Source organism: Rana temporaria, chromosome 4 (assembly GCF_905171775.1).
Source record: "Rana temporaria chromosome 4, aRanTem1.1, whole genome shotgun sequence".
In the NCBI taxonomy this organism is placed as follows: Eukaryota; Metazoa; Chordata; class Amphibia; order Anura; family Ranidae; genus Rana; species Rana temporaria.
In genome coordinates, this window is record NC_053492.1 from 167,915,230 (window position 1) to 167,934,128 (window position 18,899).

General features: G+C 41.0%; 1 protein-coding gene across 2 annotated transcripts in view; it reads right to left on the reverse strand.

Annotated features, from left to right (window-relative positions):
* The window catches only part of MECOM (MDS1 and EVI1 complex locus), a 687,285-nt gene that overhangs the window by 334,673 nt on the left and 333,713 nt on the right, over positions 1-18,899 (reverse strand). For both annotated transcript variants that reach the window (XM_040349315.1, XM_040349314.1), the window contains exon 2: positions 12,873-13,213. In XM_040349315.1, the coding sequence (XP_040205249.1) occupies positions 12,873-13,213 (341 nt within the window). The remainder of the gene's footprint in view (positions 1-12,872; positions 13,214-18,899) is intronic.

Consider the following 18,899-nt stretch of genomic DNA (forward strand, 5'->3'; position numbering starts at 1 on the left):
TATTTGTAGAAATATCAGGGTACACTTTTGTTCTACTGGGAAAAGTAACTTTCACCTCTGACCCGAGGAAACCAGTTTAAGAGTTCCTGAACTCTACCACTTGTTAACAGGCCACTAGTCCTCTTTTCAGCAATAATAGAAATGATAGAGAGTCACCTAATTGAAAAGACTCACACTGCTACGGTATGCAAAACGAATTTAAAACTGAAGCCGAAAGCCTTTGCCAAAAAGAAAACAAGAATGAAATCAAATGTCTGAAGAGCTTTTGATAGTCTCTCCAGGCTTATATCTTTTGTTCAGGAAAAAAAGCCATCACTGATTTAATTATATTCCTGAAACACAATGGCTCTATTTTCAAATCATGTTAAATGATTGATCTGCAGATTCATCTTATGCTCAGAATACTTCACACGCATTGTGCATTAGGACTAATAAAAAAAAAAACACAGCCAATAGAAGCATTAACTCTATCAGCCAGTTTATGATACATGTACAATGTTGTCTTTTAAATTGAGAACATCTGTTTAACAATGCAGAGATACTAAAATAATAAATTGGGTCATGTAGCAAATGTTTCTGTAATACCAAAACCAATTTACAACTTGAAAGTCTGGATAGGAATTAAAAAGCAATAGCAATTGGTCAGACAATGAGCAAAAGCCAATCAGAGCCATACCAGGAATGTGACCCATTTCACAGATCTTTTATAACCAAGGGTGGGGCCCCATGTTGAGGGCATGTGGCCTGGTACGGTTCAGGAGGGGGGCTCTATCGTCCCCCCTCTTTTCTTGCGGCCTGGCAGGTTGCATGCTCGTATAAGGGTCTGGTATAGATTTTTGGGGGAACCCCACCCCCTTTTTTTTTTGGCGCAGCGTTCCCCTTAATATCCATACCAAACCTGAAGGGCCTGGTAATGGAATTTGGGGGGACCCCCATGCATTTTTATTTTTGGTTCGGAGTTCCCCTTAATATTCATGTCAGACCCAAAGGGCCTGGTAATGGACTGGGCGGGGGGGAAACCCATGATGTGTTTTTCAATTACTTTTAACTGTATTGCCGGGACTCGACAATTCATTCCTTTAGAAATGTCATTTTGTGCAGGGACTGTTATAAACGCGGGAAAATGCGCTACTTTACAGGCATACTATAGACGCCCCCAGGTATGAAATTTAAAGGAATATTTCACTTTTATTGATTTACTTTAACCACTTAAGCCTCGGACCATTTTGTTGCTAAATGCCCAGGCCAGGTTTTGCGATTCGGCACTGCGTCGCTTTGACAGAAAATTGCGCGGTCATGCGACGTGGCTCCCAAACAAACTTGGCGTCCTTTTTCCCCCACAAATAGAGATTTCTTTTGGTGGTATTTGATCACCTCTGTGGTTTTTATTTTTTGCGCTATAAACAAAAATAGAGCGACAATTTTGAAAAAAATACAATATTTTTTACTTTTGCTATAATAAATATCCCCCAAAAACATATATCATTTTTTTTTTCCTCAGTTTAGGCCGATACGTATTCTTCTACCTATTTTTGGTAAAAAAAATCGCAATAAGTGTTTATCGATTGGTTTGCGCAAAATTTATAGCGTTTACAAAATAGGGGATAGTTTTTTTGCATTTTTATTAATTTTTTTTTTACTACTATTGGCGGCGATCAGCGATTTTTTTCGTGACTACGACATTATGGCGGACACTTCGGACAATTTTGACACATTTTTGGGCCCATTGTCATTTTCACAGCAAAAAATGCATTTAAATTGCATTGTTTATTGTGAAAATGACAGTTGCAGTTTGGGAGTTAACCACAGGGGGCGCTGTAGGAGTTAGGGTTCACCTAGTGTGTGTTTACAACTGTAGGGGGGTGTGGCTGTAGGACTGACGTCACCGATCGAATAGCCGCGCCATCGTGCCGGATCACTCCTCGCGGGAATCCACCCGCCGCACGCAAGTGGAAGTCGAAAATGCCTTACGCTGATTGACAATTGGATGACCGAAAGCTCCCTCAAACTTAACGGATCCAAAACAGAACTACTCACCCTTCACGCAAATAGAAAATCCATTTCTAGGACCACAGGGACACCGCCCACCATCCTCGGACAAACCATCGCACCAAGCAATAAAGCCAAAAGTCACGGAGTCACCTTTGACTCTGACATGACGTTGGATGCACAAATAGGATCAGTTGTCAGCGGTTCTCATCATCTGCTCCGAATGCTACGTAGACTCATCCCCTTCATCCCAGAAGAGGACACGGCAGTAGTGGTGGGAACTATCATCAACTCACGACTCGACTACGCAAATTCCCTCTATTTAGGACTACCAAAATACCAGATCTTACGTCTACAAGTCGTCCAGAACACGGCAGCCAGACTGGTAACAGGTAAAAAGCCGTGGGAATCAGTCTCCCCGGCCTTGAGATCCCTCCACTGGCTGCCCATACAGGACCGGGTGACATTCAAGACACTCTGCCTCACCCACAAATGTATACAGGGGAACGCTCCCCAATACTTAAGAGAGAAAATAAAACCCTACGTCACCAAGCGCGTTCTTCGGTCAACCGACCAAAACCTTCTCCAAATTCCTAAATCCTGCTACAAATCGAAGGGAGAACGTAGATTTTCGGTCCAAGGACCACGGCTCTGGAATGCTCTACCCTCTACAATCCGCTTGGAGGAAAACCATCAGGCCTTTAGGAAAAAACTAAAGACCCACCTCTTCTGAAGGACCGGAATGACTCTGGACGGGAAGCGCCTTGAGGCGATTTAGTTCGCATTTGTTGCGCTATACAAGTTACTCACTCATTCACGCAGCCGAGGGGGTCCCGATCGGACCCCCGACCCGCTAGAAGGCGGGGACGTATATATACGCCCATCTGCCTGTACGTGCCATTCTGTGGACGTAAATAGGCGTGCGGCGGGCGTTAAGTGGTTAAGCATTATTAAAATCACTGCTCCTGAAAAAACAGTTTTTTCAAACTATTTTGCATTGATACATGTCACCTGGGGCAGGACCCAGGTCACCAAACACTTTTTTTGACAATAACTTGCATATTAGCCTTTAAAATTAGCACTTTTGATTTTTCATGTTTGTGTCCCATAGACTTTAACGGTGTTCGTATGTTCGAACAAATTTTTTGCCTGTTCGCATGTTCAAACTGAACCAAGGGGTGTTCTGCTCATCCCTAGTCCAAAGTAAAAGCTTATTCTCAGAAGGAATGACAGTGCAGGTTTTGCTTACCAAATATTTAACCTGGTCAGCAATATCTTACTGGGCAGGTAGGCATAAGGCTATTAGGGGCTGGGGGCTATGATATACAGTAAGTGCATGAAAGGTGTAGTTACACAGTAATCAAAATGATATGTGCCTTACCTTTCATTTCTAAACTCACCTCTGATATCTCAATCTACTAACCACTTCACCTGCATTCTAATAGATTTTTTGATATCTATTAATATTGACACAACAGTTAATATGCAGCAATAAATATATTTGTAGATCCCAAGTGACTCAGCAAAACAGAACATCTTCTGATTCATATTTTGGCAGTCTTTCACCTGTCTTTTTATTGCTTTATAATTAGTGACATCACCTCCTTACCTGCTTTAAAACTGATGATCAAAGCAAACAGAGCTATCTCACTTACATTTATCAAATCACTTTAATTTTCCAGCCAATTACGTAGTGACATATTGACCATTTTGCTTAATGGCATCTGCTGGGTTTAATGAAGCCTTGTCATCTTTGAAACCTTGCAATAAATGTCGGCAACATGTTTACTTATTGAAAAGGAGTTATGATATCCTGTCACTCCCTCCATTAGGAAAGAAGATAACTGATGATATCTTATCGGAGGGAATAACTGACTTATCCAAAGATGCACTGAAAAGATGATCAGTATAAATGTCATCACCATTGTATAACTGTATTGTACTTCCTAATGACTACAACTGCAGACTTGAGAAATTGTTTCATTACAGTCCCTATTTTTTTTTTTTTGAAAAGATGTTGTGTGAACAAAGTACAGAGGTAGAATTACAGAGTTATATAGGAGAATTAGTGAACCTCAGGAGACAAAGTTCAGTGTTTACTCTGTACATCAATAAATGTATTGGAATATAGACTGCACCTACAATAACTTTACATGATTTGCTGCTTTCTAGGTGAATCCTAGGTAAGGCTTGGTTCACACTGCTGCAATGTGAAATTCATTTGTTTTTCAGTGCAATTGTGGTGCAAATTCACATTGCGAATTTTTGGGTAGATTCAGGTAGGGGCGCGCTAATTTGCGGCGGCGTAGCCTAGCATGTTTACACTACGCCGCCTTAAGTAAGAGAGGCAAGTACATGATTCTCAAGGCACTTACCTCCTTACTTAGGGCGGCGTAGTGTAAACGCGACGGGCGTAAGGGCGCCTAATTCAAATGGGCTGGAGGGGGGCGTGTTGTATGGCAATGAGGCTTGACCTCACGTTTTTGACGTTTTTTGTTACTGCGCATGCGCCGGGCACCTACATTTCCCAGTGCGCATTGCGGCTAAGTACGCCGTACGGGCCTATTGATTTCGACGTGGACGTAAACGACGTAAATCCCGATTCGCTGACGACTTACGCAAACGACTTACGCAAACGACGTAAAAAATTTGAACCTCGTGGCGGGAACGGCGGCCATACTTTAACATTGTTATTCCACCTCATAGGTACGTTCGTACGTTCGTGAATCGACGTAGAAACTCATTTACATATTCTACGCCGGCCACAATGGAAGCGCCACCTAGCGGCCATCCGAAAAATTGCAATCTAAGATAGGACGGCGCAAGCCGTCGTATCTTAGATAGGTTTAAGTGTATCTCTGTTTGAGCATACGCTTAAACTTAGGTCGGCGTAGATTCTGAGTTAGGTCGGGTTATCTACTGATAAGCCGGCCTAACTCTTTGTGAATCTACCTATGAGTGTGTCAAGTGAGATTCTAATGCAAATTTGATGTAAATTGAAGTCTATGAAGCTAAATTTAGCAACACACTGGAACCATTTCGCATATGACCCTTTTTTAAGCCTTATCAGAATCGCACCACATTCATGTGAACAGTCTTCATTAAAAACAATGTTATTTTAGATTACATGCAAATCTATGCACTCTGTAAAGATCAAAATCACATCAGAATTTGCATCAGTGTGAAGAGGGCAACGTAAAGTGTTACTAAACGCACAACAGTAAAATCAGTCTGTATATGCAGTAAAGCATGCTTGTTATATTAAAAGTGGAACCGAAGGGGTCCTGCATCCTGATAGGACAGCCAGTGCAGTATGAAAATGCCTCCTACAAGCTTTAACCAGGCACTACCGTGTTTCCCCAAAAATAAGACCTAGCGTTATTCTCCAGGAGGGCTGCAATATAAGCCCTACCCTGAAAATAAGCCTAGTTAAAAATGCTTGAAAAATCCTATAATCCACTCTATTACAGTAGTATGTAATGTAATGTGTGTTTCTGTAATATAATTGCAGGGAAGAGAGCTCCGGCATGTCACAGAAGCGCAGATCGGCGATGTAACGAAGGTATTTGGCACAATTATATAACAGAAACACACACATTATACTTTATGTACTACTGTAATAGAGTGGATTATAGGTCAGGCAGGGAGAGAAAGGGAGAGAGAAGACCGCACATTACATGGTAGGACCTACCCCGAATTTAAGCCCTGCTGTGTTTTTTGTTGCCAAAATGAATATAAGACCCAGGCTTATTTTCGGGAAAACACGGTAATAGAAGTCACAAGACTGCTCTATATTGCTGATGAGAAATGGTATTTAGCAGTTTATATTTACCTAAAAAGTATTGCATTGCCATGTTCTGTGTACTGAGGGAGACCAGATATAGTGACTGCAGTGTCCTGGGTTTAGTAGAACTTTAATGTGTATTTCCACGTGTGCAGCAAAACTGGGATAACACCTACTTTATATTTGTCACATGTCCCTAACCCCATAGCATAACTTAAAAAATAATATGTAAAAATTGCAGCTTACCTTTTCAGATGTTCCTTTGGAATCTTACAGCAAAGAAAAATCCTAGGTAGTTTTCTTTGTTTATGAGGGACTGTTTGCCATATTTAACTTTGTGTACTGTGCAGTTTCCATTGTAACTAGATTTAAACATTGTCTAGCCTCACAAAAGGTTACAGATTTAGAGGCTGTGCTTCTTGCATTACATGTTAAGAAGGACAGACTTGGGACAGGCTCACTCTAACCTTGTTCAAAAACCTTGCAGTCAGTTATAACGCCCGGCAGCCACCAGACCTTGCCAGAATGAAGTCTCCCGCACTTATGTCAATCAGCCAATCACAGCGCGGAAGACACATCGAGAGGTGATACCCGGAAGACACACCGAGGCAAGATGACATCTCGCTCGGCGTGGACCAGGTAAGTTCTCCACACCTTGTTCCAAGGTAAGTATTTCATAATGAGATAGTATGCGGTGCAACAACGTCATTTTTTTAACTTAGACGTGAATTACGTCCATCCCTATTCACGGACGACTTACGCAAAAAAATATTTTTTTCAAATTTCGACGCGGGAACGACGGCCATACTTAACATGGCAAGTCTATCTATACGCCGTAAAAAATACCAGCTTTAACTATACGCCGGAAAAAGCAGACTAGAGACGACGTAAGAGAATGCGATGGCCGCGCGTATGTTTGTGGATCGTCGGAAATAGCTAATTAGCATACCCGAGGCGGAAAACGACGCAAACTCCACCCAGCGGACGCCGAAGTATTGCATCTACGATCCGAAGGCGTACGAAGCCGTACGCCTGTCGGATCAAACCCAGATGCCGTCGTATCTTGGTTTGAGGATTCAAACTAAAGATACGACACGGGAAATTTGAAAGTACGCCGGCATACTCTCACTGTGGATCTGGCCCAAAGATCCTTAGCCACGTGTTAAAATTTTGTGAATGGAGCCTATTGTGTTATCAAATAATAATACACAACACTTTTTTATTAATTGTACTTAGTTACACTTCTTTCACCTATTTCATAATATTTACCTGGAGGTGTTTTTTTTTTTATCCCAGCCTACACTTCAATGTGATCTGCTATTATTGCATTTAAATATTACAACATCTACAGTATGTGCATACTCATCACAGATATTTAATGCATCAAAAACCTTTCTAAAATATAAACGGTACCTAATGAAATTAATTACCCATAGATATCAAGATCGTAATGCTATGTTATTGAAAATGGCAGGATCAGGAGTCACATTCTCATATTTACTGTTCCGTAAAGCCTGAAAAAGGATCTTCTATCTGTAATTAGTGGCTATTTATAGATACAGGAGCTACTTAAAAAAATATACATGAAATCAAATTCTTTAAATAAAAAAACATCTTTGCTGGTAAAATAAGCATAAACGATCAGGCTGCACATTGGGAAACAACAAACACATCAATATAAACACTGTACAAACTACTTATTCAGCAGCTTCCTAAACAAACTGTTTCAATGCAGAGTGGTCTGCTTAATTGCCGACATCCAAATGTTTGTGAAACATGACTTGCGTTCATTCTTGTGTGTTTCTCTTACCAATAGATGACTGAACAGCTGAAACTGAAGCTAGACGCTGGACTGAATGCTTCGACAGTGTTTTTATGCATCAGTTAGCAAAATTACTGAAGGGTTTACAAAAAGAACATACCAACAAGTCAAGGTTGCCCAAGGTAACTAAATAGGTCACCAGACTGTGTGGCACCAAAGTGTGCATTTTCAACTGTTATTCCGGTTATTATGTCCTTACAGTCACCTGGAAAAAGGATCAGTGAAGTAACCATAAGGTCACAGCATGGGGACAGTAAATTCCCTTATCTTTTACATGTTCATAATGGTGGATGTAAATCCGGACAAGGGGTGCTCTGTATGCACCTGCGTTTATTTTATTTCAAAATATTATGTGTAATAAATAAAATACCTAATATCATAACTGGTCTAATTTGGAAAACACTACAGTCCATCTTCTGGGCAAAAAAAAAAAATTGTATGAATAGCCCAATTTTTTTTCAGTTAGAGTAAGGAAGGGTCAAAACCCCTTTGGCTAAGATAAGTGTAGTATCTGTTCTTATCAGTGATCTAGTGGAGATCCTGCACTGTCATTCTGACCTGACCAAGGTTGGAGTGGTGGCTATGAATCTATGCTAGAGTGATGGGGCTTGGAAGGTTAATACCTGCTGGAACAGAAACCGGGATGTCCACAGGCATGGGAGTAATTCCCCCGGGAAAGCTGGAAGAGCTCATTATCTGGCCATGGGATAGGAAGGCAGAAGGTCCGCGGTGTCTCTGCCCCCTGGGAGTGGTTGCTCTAGGGGTGTTTTTAGTAACACTTGGGTGTGGGACCCCACTGTGTGAATGAAACACATGGTCACAGCACCAAATTATGCTTTCCTTTTGCACTGTGCCTTTTATGGCTTTTGGGGGCAATTTTTGTTTACCAGGCCTCAGGGCCTAGCCAGTGCACAATCTGCACAGCCACTTTTTTATTTTCTATTTATTTTTCTCCCACTGTCTGTCACTATTTTCACTATTGTTTGTGTTTTTCTCATCGATGACGGTTGTGATTCCTCGTGCTTGCCCCGATGTCTAGGGGGAGGATGTGTGGCCCTCAGGTTCCTTCCTCCCCTGCCCCTGCGAAGTCTCTCTTCGGGAGAGCACCTCGACCAAGTATTCAATGGTCGGCTTCGGCTGAAGAACTGGAACTAGAAACGGGTCTGCCAGGCCTTCTGGCTAGACAGACCATGGAAACCTTAGTCCCTGCCAGGAGCCTTGCACCCCGGGGGATCAGGGTAGAGGTCCTATCCCTTTGGGGGGGTGGACTAAAAGCACACCCTTAAGTGCACTTTTTAGTGTGTGTTTGCACATGCACATTTTTGTACACTTACAGGTTTTTTCAGTTTAGGTTTTTGCACCACTGTCGACTTAAAGAAAAAAAAGGAAGGATTAAAACCCCTATCAGATTTTTGTCTGTGTAAGGAAATAGGAGGAAATCTTCCCAAAGTGAAAGGAATTCCTATATTAGACAATTATCACAAAAACAAATTCTCATTCAAATATCTCCCTTCAACTTGTTCTCATAACAGCTCAAAAATGTAGGGTTTCTGCCTACTTTTTGTCTTAGTGACAGTAGAAATAGAGAGCAACTGATTCATTACACTAGTGGTGGTGAGCAAGTTCTAGGCAAATAGCAAGTGTTCTTAAAGTTGATGTAAACCCTCACATATACCCAGTGAAGTGAACAGCCTCAGATGATACACAGTGATGAAACAAATCATCCTACATAAGTTTTACATGTGTATCTACTTTCTTCATCTTTATATGCTGTTTATATACTGTTAAGAAAGTGTAGATCGTATTAGAATTTTCCTCATTCTGCACTGTGAGAAAAGTCTTGGATCACACAGGGAGACAGCTGATTGGAGGAAAGTCACATCACCCCCCCCCCTCCAGATAGGCAGAGACTTTCAGAGCTTTCAGAGTAGAGAAGCTTTCTGCTAATCTATTTATAGCACCCACCCTAACAGAATAACAGAGCAGGAGAAAGCCACGGGACTTAGTGCTTTGAATAGAGATAAGAAAACACTGCAGATATACATTCACTTTAAAGCGGTGGTTCCCCCTAAAACACATTTCTAACAATAGATTCGTAAGACCCGTTACACTGCGGGTAGGCTGGCTTTTTTTTTTTTTTTTCGTACATACCGAGTTCTCGGCGTCTCGTCCCTTGGCGGTGGGCGTTCCTATTTGATTGACGTTCCTCGGACGGGCGCATACGTGACGTCACGACTTTCCGACAGAAGCCGAACGTCATTGCGCAGGCACCGTATAGAGTCGGCTCTATACGGCACCTGCGCAGCGACGTTCGGCTTCTTTCGGAAAGTCGTGACGTCACGTATGCGCCCGTCCGAGGAACGTCAATCAACTAGGAACGCCCACTGACAAGGGACGAAACGCCGAGATCTCGGTATGTACTAAAAAAAAAAAAGAAAAAAGCCAGCCTACCCGCAGTGTAACGGGTCTTACGAATCTATTGTTAGAAATGTGTTTTAGGGGGAACCACCCCTTTAAGGATTTTTTTTTCCTGCATCAAATGTTAATGAGTTTTGCATTCCTCCTGCCAAAGGCAAGATATAGAATGTGACATTTTACACATATTACAAAAAATTATGGGGTTGATTTAGTAAAACCGGAGAATGCAAAAACTTGTGCAGCTGTGCATGGTAGCCAATCAGCTTCTAACTTCAGCTAAAAAGAAAGCAGATATCCCCAAAATGAGAGTTAGGGACTTTATGCCGCGTACACACGATCATTTTTCAGCATGAAAAAAAACGTTGTTTTTCAGCATGTCCAAAAAATTACGTTTTCCCAACTTCATCATTAAAACGACGTTGCTCACACACCATCGTTTTTAAAAAATTATCTAGCAAAGCGCGGTGACGTACAACACGTACAACGGCACTATAAAGGGGAAGTTCCATTCGCCTTTGGGCTGCTTTAGCTGATTCCGTGTTAGTAAAAGACGATTCACGCTTTTTTGTCTGTTACAGCGTGATGAATGTGCTTACTCCATTATGAACGGTAGTTTTACCCGAACGAGCGCTCCCGTCTCATAACTTGCTTCTGAGCATGCGCGGGTATTTTACGTTGTTTTAACCCCACACACGATCATTTTTTACAACCCGAAAAACTACATAGTTTAAAACGACGTTAAAAAATCCAGCATGTTTGAATTTTTTTTTTTACGTTTTTCAGAACCTGAAAAATAATGTGTAGCCCACACACGATCATTTTAAATGACGTTTTTGAAAAACAACATTTTCTTCATGCCGAAAAATGATCGTGTGTACGTGGCATTAAAGGCAAGAAAAAATAATGTGAACAATATAGTTGACTGATTGATATTATTTAATAAAGAGTATAAAAGTTAATAATGTGTGAACAACACCAACAATTTCATAAAAACAACAATATAGAATGTTGAAACATTTGGGGCATAATGGGTGTCAGTATTCCCACTAACGCGTTTCGGGACTGTTGGGGGTCTCTTCATCAGGGGCAGGGAAAGGGAGCATCGTTGAGGAGAGGACTAGAAAGCCACCTACCGATTCTGCCCATGATGAACATATGTTATTGTGATAATGGCATTTGTTATATGTTTTGGGGTTTTATATTTTTGTATATATATTTTTATGATATACCGTATATACTCGAGTATAAGCTGACCCGAATATAAGCCGAGGCACCTAATTTTACCACAAAAAAATTGGAAAACGTATTGACTCGAGTATAAGCCTAGGGTGTCCATCTGCATGCCTCATTGTGCCTCACTGTGCCTCACTTTGCCTCACTGTGTCCATGTGCATGCCTCACTGTGTCCATGCCTCACTGTGCCCATGCCTCACTGTGCTCATGCCTCATTGTGCCCATACTTTAATGTGCCCATGCCTCACTGTGCCCATGCCTCTCTGTGCCCATGCCTCTCTGTGCCCATGCCTCAATGTGCCTCACTGTGTCCATGCCTCACTGTGTCCATGACTAGACTTACTTTCAACATGGGAATATATAGAAGGGGCGCCCGGCTTTGAAAAATCGGTCCCCCAGACAGCAAACTTTGCACACTTGTAGAGGAGAACTGGGGCTACATATGTGCCAAGTTTCGAGTCCAGGCCGGCCAGTACCGGGTCCCCAAAGTTACCAGAGAAATTATCGTTTAACATGGGAGTCTATGGAAGAGTGCCCGATTTTGTGCTCCCCAGCCGTAGGTCCCCTGTACAAAAAACTTTGCACAGTTGTAGTGGAGTGGGGGCTATATGTGTGCCAAGTTTGAGGTCCAGGGGACCTACGGCCGGCCGGTATTGGGTCACCAAAGTCCGGGAGATCAGGCACAAAAAGGTGACTCGAGTATAAGCCGAGGGGGGTATTTTCAGCACAAAAAAAATTGCTGAAAAACTCGGCTTATACTCGAGTATATACAGTATATATTTTTTGTATGTTTCTATTATGTATCTTTTTGTTTCTTGTTTTCCTGTTTTCGAATTTTCGAATTTTTAGCATTTTTGAATATCCCTGATGAAGGGACCCCCAACAGTCCCGAACTTGTCGGTTAGAATACTGACACCCAATATGCACCAAATGTTTCAACATTGTATATTGTTGTTTTTATGAAATTGTCGGTGTTGTTCACACCTTATTACCTTTTATACTCTTTATTAAATAATATCAATCAGTCAACTATATTGTTCACATTTTTTTGTTGCCTTTAAAGTTCCTAACTCTCATTTTGGAGATATCTGCGTTCTTGTTATATCAATACTGGGATTGGCAATTTTCAATGGCCCGCTTTGGTGGATTTATATACAAATGTCTAACTTCAGCTTGTTCAATAAGGCTTTGACAAAAAAAAAAAAAAAAAAAAACTGGAAGCTGATTGGTTCTATGCAGAGCTGCATCCAATTCTGTACTCTCCAGTTTTAGTAAATCAACCCCTATGAGTATTATAATCGACTCCTAAGATTTGAAGTGATTTTATCTCCTCTTCCGAAGCTGCCATTCTGAAAATCTCAGCAGTCCGTATGAAAGGGGTGTTTGTATTATCTCCAGAAAGAAATGTAAAGTGATAAATCCTTATTATACAGTTCACAGTAGAGTTGAATATTTTAATTAAAACTGTTTTATATTACCTCTTTTTTTTCTTTGCTTTATCTGTGATGGACCCACATCTTTCTTAAACTTTTGACATACTAAATATGGATCTAAAACCACACTTTTGTTTAGCAAAGTAATATGGTATGTTTGCATTTGAAAATAATTATATGTGATATTACTTACCTCCCAGCCAAACTGAGGATTTTCAATGTTCTCACACTGCTCTCCTTCGAAGGGTCCAAACCTTTCTCCGGTGGATATTTTAATTTTTGTCCATATTCCTAGTCCTGCCCCAGGAATGCTTGATTCACAAAGCTCAAACTCGGGAGGTATCGGGATGTCATCTGGGATATAAATGGGGGCCCTATATGGCGATCCTTCATTAGGTGTTAAATCATCACTGGAAGAAGCTGGAGAGTATATATCTGGAAAATGTGATCCTGATGGGGTGCCAATGCCATCATCAACAGGTGAAATCTCTCCAACTGTGATCTCAGGAAAATTTTCAGTGGAAACGTCATCACCTATACACACAGAGACATAAAATGTGCTGCTTTAGCTTTATAATGGTACACTACACATAAAACACTACATTATGATTTATTAATATTTCCCTCTATTTTTCATGGTCCAACAGAATGTGCTAAGCCCATAAAAATCAACTTGCTAATAAGAATCGCATGTATTAATACTGGAACAAACTATACTCTGAGGCCTCGTACACACGACCGAGTTTCTCGGCAAAAACCAGCAAGAAACTTGCTGGGAGATATTTTTGCCGAGGAAACCGGTCGTGTGTACATTTTCGTCGAGGAAACTGTAGAGAAACTCGACGAGCCAAAAAGAGAGCATGTTCTCTATTTCACTGATGGGAATGGAGAAAATTGGCTTGTCGAGTTCCTCGACGGCTTCACAAGGAACTCGACGAGCAAAACGATGTGTTTCGCCCGTCGAGTTTCTCGGTCGTGTGTACGAGGCCTTACATTAATAGCAGTATATCAATGGTATGATAAGGGCACCAAATCATGCTGAAGCCACATATGTCCTTTGAGTGTCTAGATTTAATAGTCAAAAGTCAATAGTCCATAGTCCAGATGCAGGGGCTAACTGTATCAATGTACACACGTAGTTCGTAAAGATTTGACTTTGCATGAACTAACCATTTTCCAGTGACAATGGTAAAATATTGGATTTCTCTTGACTTTCTGTTCTGTGACAACTGTTGAGAAGTGGGGCCAACGTTCCCCAACAGCGATTCAGAATGTAATACAAAGGTGGCAAAGGTTCTATCTCATCTAAACACTACCGCAAACTTGGCTGGAGTGCCACTTTAAAGATCCGTCTTGGGCATCTCCTGAAGGAATTTTATAAATATTCTTCCAATATCTCTGTCACAACATATAATGCAATTTACCTAATATTAGCAACATTTACTTATTAAGACCTAGTAACGTAAATACAGATGGAATTTCAAAATTGTTGTCTACATTGTGAGTAAAAGGTACCTTTTAGTTTAAAATATTAGTGACCAAATGTTTTGGCAGCAAAGAGGTTAAAGTCGATGTACACTAGGGACATACAAAACATTTCTATGTGATTTTACTATGGTAGGAACAAATTCCTGATATATGTTATATAATGCTAGGAAAGGAAAAAATGTTCAGTAATATCCTTTATGGCTTGCTCAATGACACTGTCCATTACTGAAGGAATGAGGAATGCATATCACATTGTGTTACGGCTCTGTATGGGACCCTCAGACAAATCTAGCTATGTGCTTTGTAGACCAACTAATATATCATATTTCTAAATCTCTAGACTGCTGTAGAACCTTAAAGATCTCAGTAAAGATTCATCTGTGCTTCCCTGCTGCTTCAGCCAGCCCCTGACCTCTGATACACCATCAGCCTCTCTTAATGCATAATTTAAACAAGAGCAGAGGGAATCCAATTCCAAGAGTGACAACATATATCTGTTTTATGGCCCTGGATGAAATCCCGCTTGCTGCATTACTTTGTATCACAAAAAAACACAACTACATATTTTGGTAGAAACTAGACAAGGATATTTCTCATAGACAGTAGCATGTGAGCTGTCTTTGGCTAATTGAAACATATAAATGCTGATGACGTGAATTGCAGAAATAGGTTCTGGGGTCCAAAGCAGAAATGGAGCTCATGCTTATATGCCACAAAGTACTTGTTATTAATAGTTCCTGGACAGTCAGGCCGCGGACACACGATCGGTTAAACCGATGAGAATGGTCTGATGGACCATTTTCATGGGTCCAAACCGATCGTGTGTGGGCGCCATCGGTTATTTATCCATCATTTAAAAAAAGCCAACTTTTTTTAAATTTAACCGATGGATTCCTAACCGATAGAAAAAAAACGATCATTAGTAGGCACGACCATCGGTTAAAAATCCACGCATGCTCAGAATCAAGTCGACGCATGCTTGGAAGCATTGAACTTTTTTTCAGCACGTTGTTGTGTTTTACGTCACCGCGTTCTGACACAATCGGTTTTTTAACCGATGGTGTGTAGGTACGACTGACCATCAGTCAGCTTCATCGGTTAACCGATGAAAACGGTCCATCAGACCGTTTTCATCGGATTGACCGATCGTGTGTACAGGGCATAAGGCTTAAAAAAATGACAGTTCCCTTGACAGAAAAAAAAACTCTCATATAGAACGTTTTTTTGTACAAAGTTTAGACAAGTTTAGAAGAGCTTTGCGTTTTTTTGTCAGTAAGCTCCAATCAGAAACGTGAACCAGAAGTTTTTTTTTCTGTCTCGTAAATCGTCCTAATGTGCATGGACACATAGGATAGCATTGAGCTGCTTCTACAGGCAGAACACAAAACTCCTGAAGAAGCAGCGAATTTAAAGCCAATGTGCATGTAGCCTTAAAGTGACTGTTCAGGAAAAAGAGGAAAGGACAGAGAAACATGTCTTTAACCTCCCTGGCGGTATGATTCTTTCAGAAAAAACATGCTGAAAGCGGTACCATTATTTGCAAGGAAATTTGGCGTTTTATATTGTAGGTCTGTCATTTTTAGAAATAACTCACTTAAATCTGACCAAACAAGCTTCTAATAGGCATCCCGGGTATGAAATTTTTTTAAAAACAAAATTATAAATTATAATATAATAAATAATTATAAATCAATATAACAAATAATAATATAATTATAATAAAAATTATTCAATAATGTAATCAAATCAAAATCACTGAAATTTGCTCAGTTGCAGAATTGTTGCTGTCATTATTTTTTTTTTTTTATGACGAATTTCCCCACAAATCGCTATCGCACAATTCTGCAAGTGATTATAATTTATTATCGCTGTTTTTTAGCTGATCTAAAACTATTTTTGACATAAAGGGACACTTTTGGTTGCTATGGACAATCTACAGTTTGCAGGGAGAAAGAAACGTTTTTATTATATAAAATGACATGCAGGGCAATGGACAGACCACTAGGGACAAGGGGGGTGTGTTTTTTTTACATACAGTACTGTAATCTATAAGATTACAGTATACTGTATGTATAGTGTTTGTTTACTTTTTTGAATTTGGCGCCGTTCTCCGTCCCCGTGCGTCGTAACGTCGCAGGGAACGGAGATCGGCGTCACACGGAGGCACTGTGTGAATCGAGCGAGGTCCTGCTCGCTCACACAGCACGGTGGCATCGCTGGATCCAGGGACAAGGTAAGTGAAACTCCCTGTACATCCAGCGAGGCGAGCCCGAGTCTGACTCGGGGTTACCGATCCTTGCCCAAAAATCTCACCCCGAGTCAGACTCGGGAACACCGCCCAGGAGGTTAAAGTGGTTGTAAACCCATCGAATCGAGTTTCTGTAAAATTAATCATTGCAACCTAATGTCCTGTCTGGGCTGTGTGTCTGTCCTACCTTCCTACCTGCTTGCTTTCTGTGTAATCCTTTGTTTTATTTTCAATGATGTCATGGCGCATGCGCGGTTAGCCCCAAGATCCTACGACACTTAACCCTTCCCAGCTAAGAAGCTGATCCTTAACCCCATGTGACTCGCTACATCACAGGGGTTGGAGCGCAGAGCCAAAGACAGAGCCTGTCTGTCTGAAACGAAAACGAGGCTTGGCTTCAGGAACAAATGCGCACACGCGGGATTATGGCCACAAAAGAAGAGTGAGGGCGGAAATAAAATACTTCTGAGAAGCAGAATACAGGAGTTATAATGGCAGCAGCTGAGTACAAGCAGGGGTGATTGTTAAAAGTAAATTTTATCAAGTAAGAACATTCTATTTGCATAATGTATGAGGCGCGCAGCTATTAAACAGCAACATGAAATTGCATATTGCTGATTTGGGGGAAACATTGTCTGTGTTTACTACCGCTTTAAACATGTTAGTTTAGGTAAGTAGTACAAACATACTATTTGCAAAATATATTTATAAAGTATTGACACAACAGTAGCAGTAAAACTTATATAACTTTCCTGTGCAAAGTGTCTTTGTTGTAAACTGCTATTGTAGGCAAAAAGAGACATAGGCCTCGTTGACACCATACGTGTATAAAAACTGATGAAAAAAAATGTAGATTTTACTTGCGTAGAATATTTTTGAGATTGTTCAAACCATGTTTAGAGACTTTCGTTTTTCTAATGCCGGTCTCTGAGTTCTATGGGCCAGATCCTCAAAAGGGATATGACGGCATATCTACTGATATGCCGTCGTATCCCTGTTTCTATCTATGGAACTGATCCACAGAATCAGTTTCACATAGATAGGGAGAAGATCCGACATGTGTAAGGGACTTACACTGTCGAATCTTAGGATGCAGTACCGCAGCCGCCGCTGGGGGCATTTCTCGTCGAAATGCCGCTTCGGGTATGCAAATTAGCACTTACGGAGATCCACAAAGCTTTTACGCTTTGTTTTTTCTCCGTAAGTATTAGTTTGCCGTCGCAATATTAGGGCTACTTTTACAAGGCCTAAACTGTTTAGGCCTTGTAAAAGTAGACCCTTCTATCGCGCATCGCCGTCTTTTTTTTTTCAAATGTTTTTTTTTTCCCGCCGCAGCTCGTATTTTTTTTGTTACGCCCTTCGCGATTCTCAAAACCCGGCGCAACGTAAAACCGCACAAAGCACGTCGGGAAAATGACGTCGTGAGCATGCGCAGTACGGCCGGCGCGGGAGCACGCCTAATTTAAATGGGACTCGCCCCATTAAATTAGGAACGCCTTGCGCCGGCCGGATTTAAGTTACACAGCCGAAAATTTCTAGGTAAGTGCCTTGTGGATCGGGCACTTAGGTAGAAATTTTCCGGCGGTGTAACTTAAATAGAAAAAGTTACGTTGCGCCGGGTTTTTGTGGATCTGGCCCTATGTGCCTTGTTCACATCACAATGCTAGTGCCATGTGTGTTTTTTTGTGTGCTGAAATACACAACATAAATTTCTTTGCAAGAGAAAAAGGAAAATAGTTGTTTTCTATGTGCCCTGTTCACACCACAACACTGGTGTCATGTGCATTTTTTTTTTCTGTGCAGAAAAATCACACGTGATACCAATGTGTTTTAAATTGTTTTTATTGAAATTTACACATAAATCTCTTACATTCTTTGCAAAACAATTTGCAACTCATAGGCCCTGTACACACGACCGGTTCATCCGATGAGAATGGTCCGACGAAACGTTTTCATCGGTCCACAGCTGAAGTGGCCTGATGGTCTGATGTGTGTACACACCAAAAACCGATCGGGTCAGAACGCGGTGACGTAAAACACACGACGTGCTGAAAAAAACGAAGTTCAATGCTTCCAAGCATGCGTCGACTTGATTCTAAGCATGCGCGGGTTTTGAACCGATGCTTTTATGTACTAACCATCGGTTTGGCCCGATCGGTCAGCGGTCCATCGGTTCAATTTTAAAGCAAGTTTTCGGTCCATTCTCATCGGTTTTGACCGGTCGTGTGTACGCGGCCATACATACAAAATACAAAACTTTCTCAAAATTCACTTAAATATATACATAAAAAATACAATAATACATGTAGGTACATAAATGGATCCATCCTCTAACTAACACTTAAAAAAAAAAGATAGATCTATTCCGCGGCATATACTCTTTAATCTGCTGGGCCAGCCCCCCAAAAAAAACGTGATACCAATGTGAAAAGGATATAGAGAAAACAATGTTTTTTTTGCCCTTGCAGAGACAGTTGCAGAAAA